The sequence below is a fragment of the Ursus maritimus genome, unplaced genomic scaffold, assembly GCF_017311325.1.
Source record: "Ursus maritimus isolate PB19 unplaced genomic scaffold, ASM1731132v1 scaffold_6, whole genome shotgun sequence".
Taxonomy (NCBI): domain Eukaryota; kingdom Metazoa; phylum Chordata; class Mammalia; order Carnivora; family Ursidae; genus Ursus; species Ursus maritimus.
The window spans coordinates 51,802,433-51,827,655 of NW_024426774.1; the positions used below are offsets into that span (position 1 = coordinate 51,802,433).

Sequence of the window (25,223 nt, forward strand, 5' to 3'; positions counted from 1 at the left end):
CTAGAGGCTTCCTCTGCAGCCCCTCCCTCATCACACTGGGTGCTGGGAAGTGAGGGCAGTGAATCTAGGAGGAGCTGAGCATGGGGCGGTGGGGGGGCTCCCTGTACTCTCCCTACTCCCCACCAGATCTGCTGGGCTCTTGTCTGTTTTACTTACTGTATTTCAGTGAGACTGTTTGATTAAATATTTTGTGGCTGAAGTTTGAAAGTTGGGGCTGGCATTGCTTGGGCTGGCATTCGGTCTGACCCCCACCTACCTCTCTAGCCTGACTTCAGGTCATGCTCCCCAAGGCACCCCACCCTGATGTTCCCAAAACCCACAGCACTCTTTAGTCTTCATGCCCTTGGATGGTCTTCTCATTGCCCAGTCTGTTCATCTCTCCTTCTTTGTCTGCTGGAATTCTATTTTTCTTCCTCGGCTTGACTCAAATATCACGTCTGCCAAGCTTTCCTTGACCCCAGCCTGAGACACTCTGTCCCTACTTTGTGTACCTGTATTCCTTACATCCCAATCCCTTCTGACGCTGTATGGTAATTACTTGTATGTATCCAGACCCTCTGCGTGACTATGTTCCCCAATGCTGGGAGTATGGGGATGCTCTCTTTTCATCCCCAGTAGTCAGCATGGGGCCTGGCACAAGGTAGATAGACAGTGTGTTTTGCTGAATTACTTAAAGAATTGTTTCATCTTTAAGCAAGTGCTTTCCATGATTAATGATAACCGTGGCATTTCTTTAGTTTAAATACTAGTAGAGATCTCCTCCATGAAGAATTCAGCCTCACCTTAACATTCATTGCGTGCCAGCAACAGGCCATGTGGAATGGATAATACGGACAAGAAAACATAGGATATGGTTCTTGCTTTCAATAAACTTACACTCGAGTTATGAAAATGAAATGACAACATGCAATATAATGAGAAACAATTAGAGAATGTCAACAGCAGCACAGAATTTGGTTCCTATAGGTCTGTGAAAGAAGATGAATAGATATGGAAGGAAATGATTGAAATAATCTGACTTAAAACATAGACCACATGGCATTTGTAAAAATCCCTTGAGGGGCACCTCAAAGGGGGAGGCAGATGTGTTTCAGAGCAGCTGAAACTCAGGCTCAAGGGGCCCCCTGGACCCCGATAGGGAACCATATCCCAAGCACAATGTGGGGATGGATGTGGAAATTCCAGAGCTGTCAAATGGGAACTCCATTCCTGAGGTCCAGAGGCAGATGCTCTCTTTGCAGGTGACTTGGAATCCAGCTCCTTCTTACAACCCTTTGGGTAGCAAGTCCTATAATTTTTCTCACCATCACAGCCTCTCAGCCTCATCCTGCGCTCATCCTCTATCCCTCCCAGGCTCCACAGTCAGTCATTGGGGTGCCACTCTCACCAGTAAACCCACTTCCCACTGGCTCGGCTGACTCCCAGTACCCTCTCCGCACCTTCATCTGGTCACCAGAGCTCCCAGGAACACAGCATTCCATATCATAGAAGGTTATGTTCCCGCTCTCTGTAAAACCTTGGTTCCAAATCTTCCCCATTCGCCTTGCACTCACCACCCCTTCCTTCCCTTCTCTGTCTCAGCAGATGACCTTGGCTCCTCTTTCCCTTCTCTCCCTAAGTGGAGGACGTCATGATGACTCTCTCATCCCCAGTCCCTGCCTTTCTGGTCCCTCCTCCTCTGTCTGTCTGTCTTCTCTCAGAGGAAGAAAAGGACACTGTGCTTTCCTCTAAGATGTTGCCTTTTCAGCCTGGGGCTCCATCCTTTCGCACCTCTTCCAGGACTTCACTCCGTCGCTTTTATATCTTAAATTTTCCTGTTTTCAATCAAAAGAGCCCAAGTGAGTCTAAGTCTGCTAACTTATTAAACAATAACTTCCTGCCCCAGCTCTCAAATGACCACTGCTTGCCTTCCTTCTCTTCATCAGTATATTCATGAAAGAACATGTCTATTTCCATCTTCACAGCCTCTACTTCTTCACTTATCAACCTCTCAGCCTCTCAACCCATCCCAGTCTGGTTTCATCAGCCTGCCTCTTTCCATCCAATCCACTCAGTAAAATTTCCGGTGCCCTCCTAATGGCCAGACATAGCCTATGTTCATTCCATACCCTGCTGGGCTTCCCCGAAGACTCTTGATGCTATTGATTCTCCTTCCTCATCAAGACTTTCTCCCTACAGTAGATGACAAAACCATCTACTCTCATTCCATTCCCATCGTCCTGCCGGCTCCTCCGCAGTCTCTATACTGTGCTTCCTCCTCCACCTGCTCCTTCAGTGTGTCACTTCCCGGCATTCCAGCTCAGTTGTCTCCTCCCTCTAGACATTGTCTTTGGCAAAGTTCCTATGATTCCATACATTTGGCTATCACCCACAAACTTGTAAATCCACATGTCTGGTCCAGATCAATCGATCTATCTATCTACCCATCCTTTCCCCTCCAATGTCTAATGGCAGCTCTCCCAGTGTCTTCTCCAATCTCACTCTCATCCCACCCCCAACACTCCCAAATCACTGCTTATCCTGTAGCCTTCTCCCCAGGCAATAGCATTCTGTCACTCAAGCAGTCAAGCATCAGGCACTTTCCTAGGCATGGAGAATACAAAGCCATCAACACAAGGTGCCTGCACTCAACAAACCTCATCAGCTAAAGTGTAAGTGTTGGGATTGTCTGCAACACCCTCTTTCCCTCCAAACCAATCAACGCTTTCTAAACGAAACCATCTCTCTTCTCCGTCCTTGCTGCTAACGTCAAAATTGTTGTGATGGTTTCTTTTGCAGCTCTGTTTTTTGTAAACGCCTTCCACTGGAATTCACAAAATCATTCAGCAAATGCAAACTGAGCAACTGCTGTGGGCCAGCCTCTTTGGTAGCTAGAGATTATGATAAAAAGAATGAAAAAAGGTCTTTGCTTTTGAAAACTCTGGAGCTAATACCCTTCCTCCCTCTCCCCACCTGGGAGCCTGATTTTCCAGCAGCAGAAGTTCCAACTGTCTTCTCAGAGGGAACTGGTCCCTCCCTCTGTCCTCACAGAACTCCCTATAGGTTAGCTCTATCCTACCACTTCTCGTGTAGCTTAGTTTTAAAAATGTCTCTCTTCTACTGGACTGTGGGCTCCTCAAAGGTAGACAGCCCGTCTGGTTCACCATCTATTTTTATTTCCTGGCACAGAGCCTGGCACATGATGGGCCAGTCCTCGAAAAGCTGTCCCCGGTGGTCTCCCATTCCTCTCGTCCTCCTCCCCTTCTCTCCTGAAAGTGCTCTGATCAGCACTTCTCCAAACTTGCTCTTGTCAAGGAGATCAATGGCCTTCACATTTTTAAAACTGAGGAGTCAAATTCTCAGTCTTCCTCTTCACTGCTCTATCAGCACCATGTGACAGAGCAAATCACTCCTTCTTGAGACACTTTTCACATGGCTTTTGGCACTCCCACGTGGTTCTTGATTTATCTCATAGGCCACACTTCCTCAGCCTCCTCGGATGAGTCCTCCTTTTCTCCCTGCCCTCTAAATGCTGGAGTGTGCTGGCCCTTCCTTCCCCCATCCTCGTGTGCTTCTTAGCACTCCCACTGCTTTCATATTACTCATATGAAGACACTCAACTGCACACCTCCTGACTCGAAATCAGTCAGAGCTCTTCCTTCCAACAAGAAGTGGCCACTGCAGGCTCTAGAGACCTCAAGACCCACAGGAGAGAAAGAGCATCCCGGTTGTCTTCAGCTTGTTTCAGTCGGGCTTTGGCCCTCTCCATCTCCAATCACATATGAGAAGTCTAGAGTAGAAAACCTTCCTGGAACTCCAAAGACCCAATCCTGAGTGGCACCTACCTCTGACTTCTCAGTCCTGATCACCACCCTTTGATCCCAGGAGGACACAAAAGAGCCTAGACCCCAAGGAAACGAGGGAAGGAGGAAGACAGCAGACAGTGGGTGGGAGGCCCTTGAAGACCATTCTCCACCAGGCTCCCCCATCAGCAACTTGCCTCCTGGGATGTACCCACTCCTTCAAGGAACTAGTGCCCCTGTTCTTCCCGCCCTTGGCCAGCCAGCCAATCACTCAGAATTGCTCCTCACTTTGGATCAGTCACTATTAACAGAGGCATTGCCATCCTAATGGGTACAAATCTGAATTGATTAATTATAATACATAATTTAATAATTCTAATTATTCACGCATTTAATTAATTAAGCTAATTTTATGAAGAAGTGCCCTAGAAGCTTTCATGTGTGCTCTCGCTTAGTCCTCATAAGAACCTTACAAAAATAGACATTAGTGTTCCATTTTACAGATGGATAAACTGAGACTTAGATTAGGAATTTGTCCACTGTCATATTTACCCCGTGAATCTAAATTCAATAGTTTGATCTCTCTTGTTTAAAGCCAGTGGAATACAACTGTCTAGGTGAAATTTCAGAAATCACTAAGTCTAAGAGGAAGAAGAAAGGGGTAGGCAGCTGCCTAGTCTCTGCCTGTGGGCCATCCTCCCCCCTTTACTTCTAAGCTTCCTCCTCAGATCTGCTAGGCAGCCCCAGGACACTGTGTTGCTCTGGGGAAGTGAAAGTGGAAGAATTATCTGTCACCTCCTTTCTAACCTCATCCTCCCTTCCTCATCACACAGACACCCTGGGTTCAAGACAAGAGTCCCTCCCCAGCCTGCCTCTGGTCCCTCCCAGGTCCCCAGGATGGCCCACCCCGCCGCTGTACCCTCTTTCCCACTGGCCCTGTGACCCAGCACCGGTACCTGCTTCCCAGCGGCTCAGTTCCAGGAACGTCCCCATCTCTGCAGGAGAAGGAAGGGGAGCTGGGCAGAGTGCCTTTTAGAATTGAATCACAAAATAGGAAAAAAATACCTTTCTTTTGGAGCTTGGGGGTTTTCGTCCTGAAATTCCAGCAAGAGAGCAGTGCCAGGGCAGAAAAGCCACAGCCCAGGTCCCACCGCGGCACCCTAAGAATATGAGGCATGGTGGGGGCCGAGGAATCACAGCCTCTGCCAGGCCAGCCTCAGCCCTTCCCTCCTCTCCAACCTGGAAGAACCATCCTCTCTCGCTTCCAGATCAGCACATGCTTGTAAATACTGCTCAGGTTCTGACTCCAGCACGGAAATCATGGGATCTGTCCGCACCTGCCCCTGGCCCTCCCTTCCTTCTTCCCACACCACTTCCCCTCCCCACTCACCTTTACACACATGAGTCTTGGCTTTTAAAGAGTGAACATAAAGCTGTCAGGGTCCGCAATAAAAATAAGTGCCTCCTTTTACTTAGCAGCTAATTGTCAACTGCCATTCAAGGGATAGATTGGAGGTGGGTTAAAAAAAAAAAAATCCCACACACAAGCCCTTACCAGCATTGCTCCATATATCAAAGTGTCTGGCAGGAACACAGGACTTCACTTAGTGTTGATGAAGCCAGCCCACCCTTCTCTGGAAATGCTTTCCGACTTGCATGTAGCTCAGTCTTCAGAGAGAATGATCTTGGACGTGGGTTATGGGGTAAACTGAGACGATTTCCCCCTCCCGTCAAGAAGGGTTCAGCAAATAGTGCGGCAACCCTGCCAGACATGCCCAGGAGCCTTGAAACGGAGTCCCTGCATCACGAGGGGACAGGCAGGAGGAGGGAAGGACTGCCAGGAGGAGTCATGGGATGCTGCCAAAAAATGTTCATCCCACCATTCACTCATAGGCTGGGACTCGAGGACCCGATCGACACCACGTTCCCCTTCCGTGTCGAATTCACTCCCATGTCATGGCAATGTTACCTCTGAAACGTTGTGCACACCTGCTTCCTTTTCTCCACCTTCACCACCCCCTCATCCAAGCCACCTTTGAATGAAGACCAACAGCTTTAGCAAGGCTATGTCCACCGTCTTCGCCTTCTTCTCACTCCAGAGCCTGTTCTTTCTGGCATAGGACCTTGGTGTACGCTATTCCTCGGGCTGAGATACTGTTCCTCTTCTCCCTCTTCTGCCGAGTTAGCCTCTACGGACCCTGCACGTTTAAGCTGAATCATCACTGGTTCAGGGGAGCTTTCTCTAAACTTCTTGACAAAGACATTTTTCCCCACTGTGCATGACGGGTTCTTCCTTCCTGGTACTTTTCCCAGTTGCCGTGTTATGGTGTGGCGCTCGATTCAGGTCTGTGTCTTCTATTAGACTGTGAGCTCCTTGAAGAGGGGACTTAGTCCTTTTCTCACTGGCATAACCCCAGGGTTAGCACAGCGCTTGGCGCATGCTCAAGAAGTATTTGTTGAGTAAATGAATAAATAAGGATCTGTCTTGGGGCACCTGTGTGGCTCAGTCGGTTGAGCATTCGACTCTAAGTTTCAGCTCAGGCTTGTGGAATTGAGCCCCATGTCAGGCTCCATGCTCATCCAGGAGTCTGCTGGAGATTCTCTCTCTCTCCCTCTGCCCCTCTCCCTGCTCGTACTCTCTCTCTCTCAAATAATATAAATAAATCTTAAAAATAAAAAGTATCTGTCTTGTGTTGGGATCTGGGGAGAGGGGGATTCCTGAAAATAAGTAAAAATCATCCTTTTGGGGCGACAGTAAAAGAAAAAAAGAAAGAAAGAAAAAAACCCATCCTTCTTCATGTCCAGTTTGGCTAGAGGAAAAGAATTAGAACACGTGGAATAACAATGAATCACAGAGATAGCACACTCCCACAGGCTAAACTCTGCTGTAGATGGTGAAATCGTGTCCAGAAGGATGCGGACAACTTAGGAAAGAAGAGGAAGAAAAAGGAACCCAAGGCACGTAACAGTGCACTGTTTCTATACTCTACGCCTAGGCCAACACACAAAGATGCTTAAAACATGGGACCTGGCCCGGGCCTTACAACCAGGTCGGTCAGAGGAAACTGTGCACAACTTAGTGCAGCGCTTATGTACCCAGCAGTGGCCTGAGAAACAGAGGCCTGCCTCCAGGGCAAGAGGGCAAAGCAGGTTCCGACCAATTAGCATTTTGCAATGCTGCCTGCTCCCTGGGGGTGGGACAGACACTTGGCTTCAGGGTGGGGATCCAGGGAACACAGAGCCCTCCAACTCGGGGAAGGGAAGGCGTGGCTTAGAGAAAAAGGGACAAGTCACTTGAAGTCCAGATGTGATCACCTCCCTTCCTTTTCTTCTACTTAAATCAGGAACACTTGGAATTGCATCCAGAACTTGTGGGAAAAAATTAATCTATCCTTTCCAGCCAGGCCCTCACGAAAGAATAGTGTAGAAAAGAGATAAATGGGCTGGCTAGGCATGAAAAGACTAGAACACCAAGGCACTCCATGGTGCTGCTTTCCAAGGTGTGACATTGTGATTTACCATAAAAAATACATTTTTGGTCTTTCACCCATTTCCTGGCAGGGAGCTTCTAAAACTCTTGGAATCTGCTGTGCTGAGAGAGATAAAGGTATCTTTTGTTATGTTAATGAGGTGAGTTTTTAAAAGCACCTAGGATAGGGGCTAATTAACCCGAACCAACCTAGTGATTACAGGGTTCCAACTTTCAGTCCCACCCACTGACTCCCAGGGAGGGGGGAGGAGCTGGAGATTGAGATCAGTCAGGAAAAGTCAATGATTTAATCAGTCATGCAGATGCAATAAAGCCTCAGTAAAACCCAAAAGGATATGGGGTTTGGAGAATTTCTGGCTTGATGGATACCTGAAGATTTGGGGGAGACTGGTATCCTGGAGAGGCTTTAACCACACCTTGCTCCATGCACGTCTTCCATTTGGCTATTCCTGAGTTATAGCCTTTTATAATAAACTGGCGATCTAATAAGTGAACTGGCTTCCTCAGTTCTGTGAGCCCCTCTAGCAAATTAATTGAACCCAGGGAAGGGGTCATTGGAACCTCCAATCAATAGCCATTGGGTCAGAAGCACAGGTGCCAATCTGGACTTGAAATTGGCACCTGAAATGCATGGAAGCAGAGACGCCTTGCAGGCCCTTTGCCTGTGCAATCTGATACTATCTCTGGGTAGATGGCGTCAGAATTGAGTTAAATTGTTGCACGTCTAGCTGGTGTTCAAGAATTTCTGGGATGTGAGGAGATACACTGGAAATGGTCCCAGATTGGGACAAGGTGAGAGGAAGGTGCAGAGCCAGCTACGAGGCAGGAAGAGCCAAGGGAGAAAAGCTGGGTGTGTCGTGAGAACTACGTGGGCCTTCTTTCTTGTCAAGGCAGAAACGGGGCCAGAAAAGAGACTGGGGCAAGAAGGGCCTTAGCTCTGCAAAACTGTCACAAGAGTGACTTCTAAAACATAGTTTGGACTCACTGCCTGGGTAACACAAAGGGATTACAGGCGTCTGCAGTTGAATGCAGTTGAACACAAAATTGTTCTGTCTGAACATTTTTCTGGGGAGAGTTTCCACAGCCTTTATCAGATTCTCTAAGGGGTCTACAAACCATAAAGACTTTCACCAAAGCTCACCATTAATACGCTTGGAGCAAGATCATTCTAGAGGCAGCAACCCATTTTCCAAATAATTTCCCAGGTAAGCTGATCGTCACTGAACAGAGAGGAGAGCCTATGGGAGCGGAACCCAGGACCACCAGGGGAAGAGAAGGCTGTTCCTTCATGTCTGCTGTGCCAGACGCTGTTTAGATTGTGGGATACAGCACTGAACAAAACAGAGAGAGAAATTCCTGCCACGTAGATTGAAGGTTTCTTTCTAGCCAGGGGAGACCAACTACGAACAAATGAGTGAAATATATAGCAAGGTCTAAGAGGGCAGTACTAAGAAGAAAGATGAAGCAGGACAGAGGGCCAGGGAGGGCCAGGGGTAGGGCAAGGGAGGGATTCAGTGTCAAATGGGATGACCAGGGAGGGCTCACTGAGGTGATGTTTAAGCAAGGACCTGTAAAAAAAGCAGAGTACCAAGCCACACAGCTACCCACAGCAACGTGCCTGAGGCAGGAACGTGCGTTGGGTGTCCAGGGAAAAGCAAAAGAGTTGGTTTCGGGACCAGCGCTGTAATTCAGACAAGACAGTGGGGTGCCTCAGCCAGGATGGTGGTAGTGGAGGTGACGAGAAGAGAGCGGATTCTGGGTGGGAAAAGCCATAGAAAGCTTCAGGGAGGGCTGGAAAGAGGCAGCGGCAACAAGTCTCAAGGACTTTCCAGTGTTTGAGGGGCATGCCCTGCAGATCTAGTGGGCCCGGCTCAGGGGCACCTTCCGAGTGGGGCCATGCTGTGACAAGAGCTGCCTACAGAGGCGGGGGCCCTGGCCCCACTCCTCGGCAGCTGGGCCCCTCGGACTAATCATCTACTTCCTCAGGACAGAAGTTTCCTGACTTACAAACAGGAAGAACAAATGTCTGGCTTGCCTTGTGGCCTCAGACTGGACTCTGTTGTCTTAAAAGGCCTTCTCATCTGAGATCTAGCATCAGATTCAACGAGAGGCTTTAGAAACTTCTGAAATGCCCCTTTAGAGACAAATCCTGGTCTTTGAATAAATAAATACGCTGCACTCTTATTTCTCGTCCCTCGGACTTTCCCCTGCCGGCAGGATTTATGCTTGACTTGCTTCTCAGGTGGTGAGATGGGGAAGGAAGAAATCCCCACGTGGAGTAGGACCCCGTACAGCAGCTCACCGTGGCAAGGCTGAGCCATATAAGGCACAGAGGCTATTCACAGTGCGGGACCGCATTTTGACTCAGAATACGTGCATGCTTAGGCAACGTCCACGTCTCTTGTCACTGCACGCTGCCTAAAGCGCTGGACGGCGGGGGGGAAAGCAGGGAACATCGACCAGGGCTCACGACCTCACAATCCGGGGCAATAAGGAGGGTCACAGCTAAGCTGATCCAGGCTGAATGGCGTAGAAGAGAGCTTTAATCAATCAAGACCTCATCTTGGTGATTAGCACAGCAAAAAAAGAAAGTGTTTAGGAACTGGGAAACGGTGAATGAAACCATGCTCCTCTTTCTGTAATAGGATGGGCTGCTCAGGATGGCTGTGGCAGGCACTCGAGTTTGGGTGTCCCCCACCTGTAACTTCTTTTCTCCCAGCCCCCACGCTAGGCAGGTCCCAGGCTACACGACTGCCTCCTTGCCCCAGCTCCGGAGTCTGCAAGTGGTCTCCTGACCCCAGCTGAGCCGGGTAGATCTCCTTTCTCAGGAGTGTGGAATGGGGTGCGGAGGCTGAGCTCAGCCTCTGCTGTGCTTGAGAGAGAGGTACGGGAAAGCTGGGGCTGGCACAGCTCTGTGGGGCCACGAGTAAGCACCGGAGCACTGCTAACTACGCAAACACAGGCAGGCATGCAGAGAAAAGCGGAATGCGAAGCTGCGCGGCCCCAGAGAAACTGACAGGATAAGCTCTGGGCCGACGGTCCAGTTCTTGGCCCCAGGCCTCTTGGCAGTTCTCCCTTGGTCTCTTTGAACAGCTGCTGCACCAACCCAGCAAATCCCTCTTTGTTGCCGAACATCACTGCATGCGATTTCTATTTTTTGTAACCAAACAATCCCGGAAATGAATCAATATAACATAGCTATCAAATAAAAGGTATTCAATTGTATGTATTCCATGCTTGTCATTTTGAAAAAAAAAAAAAAAAGAAAGAAAGTAATGTATATATGAATACCACCTGGAAGAAAAACATAAAAATGCCTTTGGTGGTTTTAGGGGTGATTATTTTCCTATATTTTTTCAAATTTCCACAAAATTATTATGGTGTTCATAATTTTTAAAGAAACCATTGGGCAATCTAATAAATATTTAATATTTGAGCTGTAAAAGCCCTCCCCCCCAACATGACTTCCAAAATAACAGGCAGCACAGCTGATAAATAATTATATACAGTTATCCTGGAGCTGACCCAAAGTGCATTCCTAAAAAGTTGAAGGAAAGTGGTCACTTGAGACCGCCTGTATCAGTTCTTCATATTTTTAAGAAAGGAAAAAACACATACTGGATTCACCTGTTTGTTAATTGCAGATGGCTTTGGGTTTTTTTTAAATGTCTTATTTAAATTCAATTTAGCTAACATATAGTGTATTATTAGTGTCAGGGGTTAGAATTTAGTGATCCATCACTTACATATAACACCCAGTGGTCATTACATCACGTGCCCTCCTTAATGCCCATCACCCAGTTACCCCATCACTCCCACCAACCTCCCCTCCAGCGACCCTCAGTTTGTTTCCTAGAATTAAGAGTCTCTTACGGTTTGTCTCCCTCTCTGTTTTCGTCTTATTTTATTTTTCCTTCTCTTCCCCTATGTTCATCTGCTTTTTTTTTTCTTAAATTCTACATGTGAGTGAAATCATATGGTATTTCTCTTTCTCTGACTGAGTTTTTTCGCTTATCATAATACCCTCTAGTTCCATCCATGTTGTTGCAAATGACAAGATTTCTTGCTTTTTGATGGCTGAGTAATATTCCATAGTGTGTATATATACATACAATAGAATATACTATATATATATACCACATCTTCTGTTGATGAACATCTGGGCTTTTTCCATATTTTGGCTCTTGTGGACACTGGGTTAATTGCTGATATTTTTTCACAGCAGTTTCTCCTCTAGTGTGGGCCTAACACCAGGGTTGCCAGAAAACTCGAACACTTGAGTCATGGAACCCAGAAAAGTGCTCACCCTGAATTCACTGAGAACCTGTGAGCCGGACACAGTTCCTGAACCTCTCCCCAGTCTGACCACCCCAGTTCTGGCCAGCCACTTCACTTTCCTGTGCTGATCAGCCCCCTCCCCCCCAGCTTTAGGCATAGATCTTGCCACCACCCTCTCAGGCCCCACGACCCCATAACCGGGCAGACTCCTGGTGCTGCAGAATGTTGGTGCTTCAGGGTATCACACACATTTGCCGCTGAGGTGCAAAGGGCTGCAGTGCGCCCAGCTAACCGAAAGTTGGCTCTTTGAGGTCATGCAGGGAGGGAAGCTAGATGCTTGGCATTGAGCATGGCCTCAGAGTTGTCCTCTCATGGTCTCCCTTGAACACTGTTCAAGGAGGGATCGTGTCTGGAGCTCCTAACTCCCCGTCTTCGAGTTATCACAGACACTTGGCCAGGAAAGCCCGCAGAGTCCTTACCTCCAGAGGGTGTGCCAGCGACTCTCCTAAGGAATTTAACCCACTCCTCCATCTCCGCCTGAGAGCTGGCCATGAGGACATAGGAGTCCTGTCCTGCGCGACTCTGGTCCCATGAGGCTGGAGGAAGAAGTAATATTAATGAAGGTCTTCAAGTGGGAAGCGCCGGGACAAAGGGAAGCGAAGGCAAGCTGAACCTCAGCTGCTCTCTTGGTGCAATTAATCAACCAGTCAAACAACACAAAAGCATTATCTACTTATCCTCAAGGGAACCAAATACCTATGCACCCAAAACTCTGATTCTATAGATAAACCATTGAGCACCCGTGGTTTGCAATTGGAATGTCTTGGGCTGAGAACTGCTCCTGTTGGGGAGAGAAGACATTTCCTACCAGAAAGGAAGAGAAGTTCAAGGGGCAGCATCGGTGTTAGGGGAGACAGGCTCAGCCCACACAATTTTGAAGACTTTAGTCCATCACACCATTACAGATATTTTCCTATGCTACTCGTGAGCTCAGCTATTGGGGTGGGGAGGGTAAGAGCGACTTAGGAGAGAGGGACAAGGAGCACGTGGGTGCCTTTCTCACACAATCAGTACTTCCTCTTCAGAGTTTCTACTCTCCTACCTGCACAAGACATTGTAAACGGGAGGTTCTCAATACATAGTTGATGGACAAATGAAGTTTGTTAGGACTTTCATTACCATTAGCACTCTAAACCCAGGATTATGGACAGACATATGTAATGTTTCCTGGGTTTGTGTTATCAGACAAAAGGGTGGAGGAAATGACAAGGGGGTGGAACAGGGAGAGGATGCCAAGAGAAAGAATGAAAGAAAATGACAAAAAGGAAAATCGGGACAGAGAAGGAGAAGAGAGGGAGAAGGAAAGCATCAAACGTAGGTCTTAGGAAGGACAACATAACAGCGATCCCTTTCAATTACAAGAGGCTATGAAATGTCAAAGTGTCTGTGTAAACACCAACCCATTCTTCTCACAATGTCAGGGCCTTTCTCTCAAAAAGAGTTTGTTCTAGCACCTCCGTTGTGCCCAAACCCATATTTCCTTGCAGGGCAACAAAAGATTTTCAAATTCCCTTTGGTTCTGATCTCTTGAACCTGCATCAATATCACCACGTTCTTTTATGCTTTGGGACAACCCAACTCTGAATCCATCTTATCATTGGGTCATCAGCTCCTCTGACCAGAAGGATCAGTCCACGGAGGCCCTGACCATTCCTGAGAGCTAGGTGTTTCCAGAAGTAAAATGGGAAGTGAAAAGTGGTCAGAGTAGAACTAAAGAATCCTGTAAGAATCATGATATCCCTTTGAAATAGAATGGGCTGTAGTATCATTTCCACTCTACGGCTAATGGAACTCAAGTCCAGAGATGCAAAGAGACCTGCCTATTGGCACGCAGTAAGATACCACCAGACTCAAAGCAAGGCCCCTGATCTTTCTCCCAATAATTGCCACTGGCCCCTATTGCTTCCAATTTGACATTGGTCAAAATTTATCTGGCACCCTTCTCCACCATGCCTATTCTCCAGTCTGTTGTATTATCAAAAACACGTCTTTTCAGCTTACCCTGACTTCTGGGAAATCTTTCAGTTTTGCCATTAATTTTGTCCCTCAACTCCATTGAGAAACACCCAGCTCTCAGGATGCTCCTGAACAGCCAGGGCTTCGATGGACTGACCCTTCTGGTCAAAAGAGCAGATGACCCAATGAAGGGTAAAGACGATGAACTTCCATGGTATTAGATAGGTTCAAGAAATCAAAAAGCAAAGGGAATTTGAAAATCTTTTGCTGCCCTATAAAACAATTAATGTTGGGCACACGGGAGTGCCTGCTCTATTTAAAATGGTAAGTGAGGGGTGCCTGGGTGGCTCAGTTGGTTAAGGGTTTGCCTTCAGCTCAGGTCATAATCCCAGAGTCCTGGGATCGAGCCCCCACATCAGGTTCCCTGCTCAGGGGCAAGCCTGCTTCTCCCTCTCCACCCCCCTACTCATGCTCTCTCTCACTATCTCTGTCTCTCTCTCTCTCTCTCTCTCAAATAAATAAAATCTTTTTTAAAAAGTAAAAAAATAAAAAATAAAAAGGTAAGTGACCTGCCACTATCCCCACATCGACCAGAATTTTTTCTCTCTTTCTTTGCTTTAATTTTTTTCCACTGGGCTTATTCCATCATAAGCAGTCAGTTGTCAGTCTCCCCCATTAGACTGTGAGCTGCACGCAGGCTTGTTCTTTTCTGGATTCCCAGTTCCTACAATAGTTCCTGGCTCATAGCAGGTACTCAATAAATCTGTTGTGACATCTCACAAGGCAGTATCAGAATTAAATGCAACAAGAGGAATAACTCTCTATACCCCTGACGACTTCCTTTGGGTGGAACAACTGAGAGTTATTGTGCTATAAGTAGGGAGAGGGAAGCTTGTTCTAAATTTTTTCCTGCTCCAAATAAAGAAAAACATAGCATGAGTATAATGAAATTCTTCTCTCTGTCTTTTGTGCGATGTTATAACACCGGTGATCACAGAGAGAGGGCCCTGGTTAGGAAGACCATTTCCTCTGCCAACATCGGTCCCTGAGAATCATCTTGCATAAGAGCATAACCAAAAGAGGAACTAAAAAAGTCTCTACATCATAATACAAAGGCTTGCCTCACTTTAAGTTGGATGAAGACTTGAGAATGATGGTTCTTTAGGAAACCTTTAGGAAAATGGTTCCCTACCTTATTATTGCTTTAGAATTGCTGTTTGTTCTTATGAGACGTGTAAGTGTAAGCAAGTGTAAGTGATAATGAGATACTGCAGCAGAGCAATCTTCAAGGGTATTGGGCTTTTGGTGCAAAGCCCACAGTGATCTTCAGCCAGGCCTCTCAGTAGGATTGCCCTTGGCAGAAAATTCAGGCTTTGGGACACATGTTACCATGGACTGTTGCATCCCTTGAACTGTGCTGGGAAAGGGGTCCTAGGACTAGAAGAATCTTGTGGGGAAGGAGGTGGGGTCTTCTCAGAGAGGAGAGACTAAAAAATAACCTCTTCCTTTGAGGAGGAAGAGAGATGGACAGAACATCAGATAAAAAAGCAACGGAGTGCCCACTAGGAAGGAGGCCACCTGGAAGAGCTGCTTAAAAAAAAAATTGTTTTTCTTTGTTTTCTATAGTAGTAGCCAGTTTTAGGGTTGATTTCTACATTATAATTTCCCCTAGTTATCCCCAAATATGAAACCTCTACATGGCACTAACTATGTATCAGTCACTATACCAAATGTGCCAAATCGATTTCTTTCTTTCATCCTCACTATTCTCATCATTGTCCCCATTTCACAGATAAAGAAACAGAGGCAGGAAGAAATGAAATAACTTGATCATCGTTGCACAAACAGAAAGTGGCAGGGCCAGGATTCGGAGCAGGGCAAGCTAGCTCCAGACCAGGCACTCTAAGCTCTTGGCTACATTGCCTTCTCTGTCATTTCTCATGCGCACGCTGCCTTGTGTGAGGGGTAAGGAAGGGGTTCAGGGAAGGGGCGCTCGCCCAGGGGACTGGTGGCCTCCCCTGCTGTGTCAGCGAGGCGGCAGCAGCAGCCTGGCTGCACCACCAGACCAGCAGCTCTGGAGTTCCTGGCGGGACTGGGGCTGGCAAAGGAGCAGGAGACAAGGAGAAGCAGCTTCAGTGTGCTAGACTCACACAAACCCAAATTCCCCTTGAAACTCCCCTTGCCCCAGACGCACTCGAGGAAAGGAACTCTTGCCTGGGCAGAAGCATCCTCTGGGGTGCTGCTAACATGCGCAGTAGAGGACTTTCGGCACCTGACACGTGCTAAGTGCTCCGTAATTCGCGGCTGTCATTTCTTATTAGGTCGCGTCGCACCCTGTGTGACGGTTGACTGTGGACCATTTTTGACCTACCAGCGCGGCGATTTCACATCGCTCAGTGTGCACTGTAACTGTTCATTTTCATGTCCCACTCAGCTTCGGAAACCGAGCTCCTTTTAGTGAGCAGGGAAGCTGTGCTTTGCAGAGCAGCGTGCCAGCGCCCGGCGGAATGCCTGACGCCAAGCACGCGCGCACAAGTGGCTTACAGGGCTGCCGCGAGCGCGCACCCACTTAGTTGGCCTGCTAGCTGATGAACTGGTGTAGGTTCACCGGCTACATACAAAACGACGATGCATTCTTCCGCGGTTGGTTGGTTAGCGGGCTGACACTGGCATCCAGAAGTAAGACGGGAGGGTAATGTACCTCTGTCCCCACTTTTGTCGCCTACCTGGAATGACTTCAAAGACAAACTTCCCCGCCTCTTCTGGGTTCGTGGCGATCTCCTTGATCGTGCTTCCGGGTAGGTACATGCAACCCTGAAAGATCAGAAGTTAGCCCCGTAAATACGCAGCGATTTTGTCACCTAAAATTAAGTTGAAGGATAGACTGGATAATGATGGGATGAAGGAGGAAGATAGGTAGGTGGGGAGGAACATGACAAGCTAGCATCCCAGTTTTGAGTGGGGCCCTTCTGCTGTTCAAGCCTCTGCCAGATTAAGCAACAGCTATCTGAGAGCAAGCGAGGTGCCTAGAGAGGAAAGAACAAGGTCCTGACAGAAGAGTGAGGGAAGAGGATGCCGTCAGAAACACTCGCCTCTTCCCCCTTTTCCAAGGACCTGACTTCCTGGCCAAACCAGACATCTGATATTTGCAAGCAGGGCAGAGACTGGTATGCCTTGCAGAGGTCGTATGGTGGACAGTCTACCTGCCCGGCTGCCAGAGATTCCACTGGGGCTGAACCACAGGGAGCCAGCCATTCAAGAAGATAGAGCTCTTAGTAGCAGCAAGAGCTGCTGAGCGGCACATTTCAAGGGTCTGTCCCTTTGCTAAGCACGTTGAATAGGTTATCCATTTAGTCCTTCCAACAATCCTCCCAGCCAGGTGTCATGCACATTTACAAGTGAGGAACCCGGGAATCAGAAAGGTATTATAATCTGCCTAATGTCACAGAGCTAGTAAGTGACAGAATGGTAATTCATCTCAGAAGTGAGTTAAAGCTGAGGTGGTGGGGACCCATCAGCCTCGTGTCCCCGGAAGTAGGCAGGAGGATCCTGGATCCATGGAAGAGAGTGAGGGTGCAGAAGGCTATGTGACCTCTTACATGTGAATGTGTTATCAGTCACTTCCTCCACGCATGTGCTCAGTGCCTTAGCACTGACGTGCACCATCACATGCAATATCTCATTAGATCCCCACAACAGCTCCGTACCATAAGCCTGGCGACATGGCTCCTTCTACGTTGCAGAAGAGGAAATCGATACTGTGGAAGTCTAAGCGACTGCACCAAGGGACATAGCTTATTTGTCCTAGAGTTGGCTTGTCCGAATGTCCATCTCACTGGCCTGACAGATAGCATGTCTGATTCTAGCTAAGTAAACGTATGTGTCTTTAGAATAGAGCGTCTGTGAAGTGGATTGGCATCAGAAAATCCATTAACATCAAAAACAGAGAGGCAGCCTTGACAATTCCCTGAGCAAACGAAACCAGTTTAGTGACACCAAGCTCAATTTCGCTTACTTTGCGAGACACATTTGACCTGGATCATTTCTTGCTTATGCCTCTGGAAATCATAAGCAAAACTTGAACCGTAATCACTGACTCGTTTCCTATCATTTAAGGAAATGTGGGTGAGCATTGGAGAGAGGCAGAGAGAGAGGGAGAGAGAGAATCTGAAGCAGCTCTGCACTGAGCGGGACTGGATCTCACAACCCTGAGAGCATGACCTGAACCGAAATCAAGAGCTGGACGCTTAACTGACTGAGCCACCCAGGCTCCCCTAAGGAAATTCTCACATTATAACCAATCACGATAAAGAATAAACAGTCACTGCTTTCTCACTTAGAATGCTGCTCTATAACAATATATCCCTGAGCCTCACTCCACGTTTTTGGTTTAAGCGTTTCTAGTTTGCAAACTGTCTTTTTGGTGTATGCACAATAAATTTTTACTAATTACTACCTTGGCGATTCTTTGGTTTTACTTCTGTTATTTCTGAACTTTTGAGAGTATAAGGGCAAGAGTCTTAATGAACTCTCAGATCAGCTCAGGAGCATAAAAGAATAAATGCTTCTTAAGAGTCTAGAAATAAAAATGTTTAAGACCGAGTAAGAAAAAGAGTAGAAGAAAAAGAAGAAAAGGAGGAGGAGGAGAAGAGGTGAAGGGGGCAGAGTGGAAGGAGGAAAAAAAAGAGAAGTATCTATCTATATAAGGGAATTTTTCATTTTTCTACATTTCTCTAATTTCATTACTTGGAAATAACCTCAAACCTACATGGTCCTCATCATCTTTAAATAATATCAGTGGCCTCGGGGAAAAAAATGACCCTGAGATTGTGCAGCTGGGCTTCTTTGCCTGAGTTATGGCACCAGAATAAAAAGCCATGTTACTTTTAGACGAGAAGGAGCACTGCCTGGCAGAAGAAGAGGAAAGTACAATTTCAGAGGTGTCTGCCTCTCCTAAAGACCTCTCTTATTTGATAAGCCCAAATCACGTTCATCCAAACACGGTAAAAATGAAATGCAAAATACGTAAGTACCATTTATGGAGCAGTTACTAGGTGCCAGGCTCGGTGCTAAATGCCCTGAATATATCATCACATTAAATCTTCATAAGAACTCTCTGAAGGACAGACTGTTATTTTCCCCCCCTGGAGACATGAGGAAGTAAGGGTCAGAGGAGAGGTTAACTAGCTGATCCAAGATCACAGTGCTAGTCAATAAGAATGCTATGATTCAAACCCCAGTCAGGGGGATTTCAGAATGACAAGTAACGGTTTACTTTCAAGTCCCACTTACTTTGGGGGAAGAAGTAACCATCAGAGTTAAACTTATTCACACCAAGACATAAAAGACACACTTGCAAGCCCTTGTAAGCTCATCTTGAGCGCAAGAGTCTTGAACCGTCATAAATGAAGAGGAGAGTGGGAAGCCATAAGAGAGACAGTAGCGGGGGCGGGGACGCTGATGGGGAGGGGGGAATGGCTCCGGACAGGGAAGGCGCAAGTTGCCACTTTCCCCCACACTGCAAGTGGACTCTGTACGAAGAAGGAAGAAGGAGGCCCCACGTCCTACCGCAATGAAGCAGGGCAAACAGCCTTGTCGGTGGGAGGCTAGAGCCCACGTACAGTGGCTCTCGAGAATGAACAGTCATGTTTTCAGGAGCAATGTGAGCCAGTTGTTCAACACAGCCGTTATCAAAAGTTAAATTACATTTTAATATACTGTGTTTAATATTGTATATTAAGAATAAAGGTAATAATACTTGGAGTTCATCACTTCCTATTTATTTACTATATTTTACTGTTACTTCTGTTCATGTGGTTATTTACACCTGTTCTATTCGTGTGGTTAAAATGCTCTAGAACACTGTGCTTGGCACACCTCTTCTCAACTCTGTCTTCAGTGATGTCATGTCGGGAGCAGCCATGCTGGGGTATTCACACCACGGAAATTGGCTAATGCTGCCTCATGATCAGCTCAGCCACCAGAGAGTCATTTGTGAAACACTTCCCTGCCGCTGACAGCCAGCCACCTGCGGTAACGTCCCAGAAAAGCAGGGAGATGAGACAAGGGAACAACGAAGCTAGGATTGTCCAGAACCATCATTGCAGCAGGGACTCGAGGGCAGTTTGCTGAGGTCTTGGTTTAAACAATTTCCCTGGTAAAGAACCTTTTGGAATGACTTATATCAAGCTAAATCAAAGATTTCCAGAGCATTATACTATTAAAGCTGGAGAGACCCTGCTGAGACCTCAGGGGAAAAAATGCACAGACTGCTTTCTGTCCAGCCCCAGGCTGCCCGGGAAGCAGGCACAGGAGTCCATCAGAGAGGGTTCCATCATCTGTTTAATCATTCTCCTTTGTTGGACATTAAGTTCAAAGTTTCTCATTATAAACAGCACTGCATGTATCTTATTTCTCTTGGATAACTTCCTAAAAATAAAATGACTTGGGGCGCCTGGGTGGCGCAGTCATTAAGCATCTGCCTTCGGCTCAGGACGTGATCCCAGCGTTCTGGGATCAAGCCCCACATCAGGCTTCTCCGCTAGGAGCCTGCTTCTTCCTCTCCCACTCCCCCTGCTTGTGTTCCCTCTCTCGCTGGCTGTCTCTTTCGGTCAAAATAAATAAATAAAATCTTTAAAAAATAAAATAAATAAAATAAAATGACTTGGTGTAAGCATATGATACTTTTTTGGCTCTTAGAAATCTGGCCAGATGGCTTTCTAGAAAGTTTGCACCAGCTTATATGCATATCATCAGTGTACATGAGGGCCTTTTTCACCTGACTGCTCCAAGATCACTGGAGTTTCTGTCTGAGATTTTTTTTTTTAAGGGATAGAATTGTGCATGTTCTTTTTAAGTTTACAGCTAATTTATAACATAGAAAAATTGCAAAATGAACAAAAAAGAGGAAAATTAAAATTTGTCTGAAACTCCAATGTTCAGAAGAGATAACCACTATTAACAGGTCTTTGTATTTCTCTCCCAGCCGTTTTCCCATAAATTCACATTCATTAGTTTTTCCCTCAACAATGGGATTAGTTAGATATATCATCCTCTGTTGTAAACTGGCCATTTTTCTTTTGTTTTCAAAACAATGTTATGGATATCTTACTATTTCAAAGAGTATTGATTTAGGGCATAACAGCAGAATTGTTTTCTATTGTGGTAGTATATAGAAGTTCCTTGATAATAACTTAGCCCCTACCTCTGGGCATCATTTTTAACATCACTATTATAAACAATACTGTAGTGAAAATCTGTTCAGGTAAATTAAATTATCTACATCAGTCTTCGGGCAACTGGGTGGCTCAGTCGGTTAAGCAACTGCCTTTGGTTCGGGTCGAATCTCGGTGTCCTGGGATCCAGCCCTCCGTTGGGCTCCCTGCTCAGCAGGAAGTCTGCTTCTCCCTCTGTACCCAGCCCGCCAAGCCTGTGCTCTCTCTCTCTTAAACAAGCCTGTGCTCTCTCTCTCTCTTAAACAGCCACTTTGGTTAAATTCCTAGAATTAGAAATGCAGGGCCAAAGAGTTTGCATTTTTAAAAGCATGTATTACCCTCCAGAAAGGTGGTACAGAGTTTCATTTCCATCAGCTGTGCATTAGAATTCCTATTTCCTGTCCTTACTAACACCGAAATTTCTAGAAAAGCTTTGCTAATTTGATAAGGGGACAGTGATGTCTCATTAGATTACATTGTATGTCTTTAATTCCTACCGAGACTAAACTTTTTTATATACACGTATTGGCGATTACATTTTTTTGGTAAATTGTCCATTTGCATCATTTGCTCACTTTTCTATTGAGCTATTCGGACTTTTTTCATAGGTTTGAAAGAATACTTTAAATATGAGGAATATTTGTTTACCATATGCACATATACAATATTTTCCTTCTTATTATTTGCCTTTTCACTTTATGATGTTGGTTTTTAAGGTACATACAAATATTTTTATTTATGTAATTAAATTAGCCTTTCCCTTGTGCTGTCTTTGTCGCTTATACTATGCTTGAAAGACACCTGCTTTCCAAAGATTATGCAGATAACCAAATTTTCTTCTAGGACTTTCAGGAACTCACTTTTTTTTTTTTTACTTGTAAGCCATTAGTCCATCCAGAATCATGAATGGTGTGAAACATAGCATAGAAATATGCTTTTCTTTTTCCCCAAGAATTTAGCTCGTGTCTGTAACTTTCATATCCTTTCTAGATGTTTGCAATGTCTATGAATCCCAAAACAATGTTAAACGATAGCATTAAAAAAATGCTTTATTTTTAAGAGATTTCCTTTATCTTAAAGAAATAATTATGGATAGATAAAAAGTCTACAAGGATGCCCATTTAACTCTTATTTGTAATAATAATATAAAAATATCAGCCCAAATTCTCTACTAATTTTCATCAGAAAATTAGTTAAATAAATTATAGAATATCTATAGGGTAGATTATCCTCCACCATTAAGAATTACATTATAAAAGAATATTCAATAATAATAATTCATGACTTATTGTTAATTTTTAAATTAAAGAATATTATACTAATTTGCATATAGAATAGATGAGTTTCTAAATGTGTGTGTACAGAAAGAACTGGAAGAAGTGAGAATTCAGGTGCCTATTTCTTGCTAATGGGATAGTTTTCATTTTCTGCTTTGTGTTCTTCCACATCTTCCAATTTCCTACCAGGCACACATACAGCTTTTGTCATCAAAGTATCCATATCTATATACAGTAAAGTCTTCTTTCTAATACATTATCATTTCATCCCTAAAAGCTTTTTTTAAAACATTTTATATCTGAAATGAGTATTGGATTTTATCAGATGGCCACAATTTAGGGGTTGTGCAGTTTTTCCTTATTTGACTTATTGATCTCAACCTATTGAACTGATGTATTATATTAATAGATTTCCTTTAAAAAAAAACATACTTTCATCCTAGAAGAAGCTTTGCCTAATTATCCCAGGCTACTGTATCCCTGGAAGGATTTTGAGTTTCCTCCTTCAGAAGCAAAGGAGAGAAGCTAGGACCTCCAATAATTTATTTAACCTTTGACAACAGTTTATGCTTTCCCAAAACATTTTTTTTTACACATGCTTCATATCATTTGACCTTGTGATAAGTGCAGGCCAGATATGATTGTCTCATTTTACAAAAGAGGAAAGAGGAGTCCAGAAAAATTAAATAGTTACCTGGCCAGTTTCCTGGCAGAAGAGCCAGGGAAAGAACACAAGCTTGGACATACTGTACCTCTTACCATCTGCACCTCGTGGAAGCAAACCCACTGAGCTGTTCTTCCTGCTGATAATGCCACCTCCCTCACTCTGCAGATGGGAAGACTTGCTGCATCGGCTTCTCCTGCACCAGTCACCACCATCCTAGCCTATGATTGCTGGGCTCTGATAGGGTCTGGGCTGTTCATAAAGTTAAAGGAAGTCTGGTTACCATGTACAGGTCACTGAGCCAGAACCCAGGCTGTGGTGGGGTCTCTGGCCCTTCTCTAGCCTTTGCAGAGACAGACACTCAAGTGGAGGGCCTGGTTAACCAGGTGCTGCTGATGTGCCGCAGATTCCCAAGCCTGTTCTTCAAGAGACCTGTCCTCTTCCAAAATGGCTGTCTTGTTTCTTTACATACCCTGCCATCCACCCCCAATATCCTTACTCTTCTGGGGGCTTTTTTTCTGGATGCAGAAGATTCTAGAGTCTGTCTTCCCTAATAAGTTCCTTCCGGCCAAGCTCACTCTTCCACCTCCACAGACATGAGCTCTAGATGGGGTGGCCAGTAGTCCTGGTTGCTCCAAGACACGCAGTCTACACCTGAGGCCCCAAGGTAATGTTAATAACACACCCTTTCACTTTCATGCACCGTCATGGCCACGAGGAATCACTAGTCCCAAGATTTAGGACTCCATCTGGAAATCCTGTTTGCTGTACTTTGAAAGTATACCAGGAACCCGATCACTTTCCTCCAGCCCACAACCCCCAATGACATTCTGAACAACATAACCTCTCCCCTAGATTACCCTCGTGCCTCCTTCCTCTGGCCCTGAATCTATTTTGAACACTGTAGCCAGAGCCATCTTTTTACAGCGTAAGCCAAAGAATGTCCCCTTTCTGCTGGGAACCTTGCAATGCCTCCCCACAGCCCTCAGCATAAACCCTCAAGTCCTTACAGTGGTCTTCTTCTTTGCTATCTGCCCTGTGATCCTAGACCCCGCCCTCCTCTCTCTGACCCCATGCCCTTTGGTCCACTCATTCCCTAGCTCTGTTGGTCCCACACAAGGAGAATACCTCCTGGGTATTCTCAGCGTGCAGCAGACATGCTCCACCATCGCACCTTTGCAACGGCCTTCCTCTCGACATGAAGTGCTCTTTCGCCTGAGATCCACCTGGCTAACTGCCTCTACTCCTTAATCACACCGACCACCTTTTGTAAAATCATATTACCTCCCCAAACGCTTGATCTCCCCTTAACCCGTTCTTTTTTTTTTTTTTTTAAATCTCATGGCACACGTCATTTTTTAACAAACCCCATACTCTCCTTATTTATTATTTTCTGTCTGTCCCCTTACCTTCTAAGTTCCACAGGCAGGGATTTTTATCTGTTTTACTCACTGGTTGATTTTAAGTACACAGAACAATGTCTGGTACATAATAGATGCTCAGTAAATGTCGGCCGGACAAATCAATTTGCCTGAAGGCAAGTCCGCTGTCTCTGAGCCCTCACGCTCAGCGTCACCATCAAGACCGTGTCACCAGCCTTGACTTAAGGCCTGAGTTTAGGAAGCTCCGCAGTGCTCCCCTCGAAGATTAGCCCAGGAGGATCACCCTGTGTTCTCTGAGACTCAGTTTATGTATCTAAACCCTGGTGGAAAGGAGAGAAGGAACGCCTCTCCGACCCACACGCATCTAGTCCTAGGGAGAAGGCCTGCGGGTGTCCCCCAGTGGGGACCAACAGTCCGGCCGGTACCTGCGGCTTCGTGTCCTCCTCGTCCTTGTAGTAGTAGAGCTGCTGCGCGCGCAGCACGAAGTATCTCTGCTGCCAGTTCTTCACGATGGACCTCTGCTTCTTCAGCCAGCCCATCTTGATGGGCCTCTCCAGCGGGTTGGGGGCGGTGGGCTGGTGGAGCGCGGCCATCTGCTCGCCGGTCATCACGCTCCGGGACCGAGCTATGGAGAGGAACAGACAGGCAGGCTGGCTGAGGGACATGGAGCGGCGCGCGGGGGGCGCCGAGGCCACAGAGGAAGCCCCAGAGGGCCGAGAGGCTGGCTGCGCCCCAGCAGGGCCCGGCTCAGGGGGCCAGGCCGGCCGGAGGGACGAGGCCCCGAGCGCCCGAGAGGCAGCCGAGCGGCCAGCGCCGGGCGCGGGCCGGCCAGGGACCGGGAAGCCGGCGACAGCCGGGGGCCCGAAGCACACGCAGTCCGGCGCCCGGCGCCGGCCCCGTCATTCTGCAGAGAAAGAGGCTGGCTGGAGCCTTCTGAAGAGGAAGTGGCCGCAGCATCTGACAAAAGGTGCTTCCTTTTTCCTGCGTGGGAGTCGGTATCTGACAAGAGAAAGAGAAAACAGTGCCCGCTCGGAGGGTTCGGGCAGCCCGAGGCAGCTGCAGAGGCCGCCGGAAGCCGCCGGCCACCGCCCCCAGAGCAGGAGCTCCAGCGGCCCGGGCC

General features: G+C 46.6%; 1 protein-coding gene across 2 annotated transcripts in view; it reads right to left on the bottom strand.

Annotated features, from left to right (window-relative positions):
* ARHGAP25 (Rho GTPase activating protein 25) overlaps window positions 1-25,223 on the bottom strand; it is an 84,061-nt gene that overhangs the window by 20,422 nt on the left and 38,416 nt on the right. For both annotated transcript variants that reach the window (XM_008699947.2, XM_008699948.2), the window contains exons 2-4: window positions 24,529-24,728; window positions 16,293-16,380; window positions 12,030-12,146 (exon numbers count right to left, since the gene is read on the bottom strand). In XM_008699947.2, coding sequence (XP_008698169.2) covers window positions 12,030-12,146; window positions 16,293-16,380; window positions 24,529-24,728 — 405 coding nt within the window. The remainder of the gene's footprint in view (window positions 1-12,029; window positions 12,147-16,292; window positions 16,381-24,528; window positions 24,729-25,223) is intronic.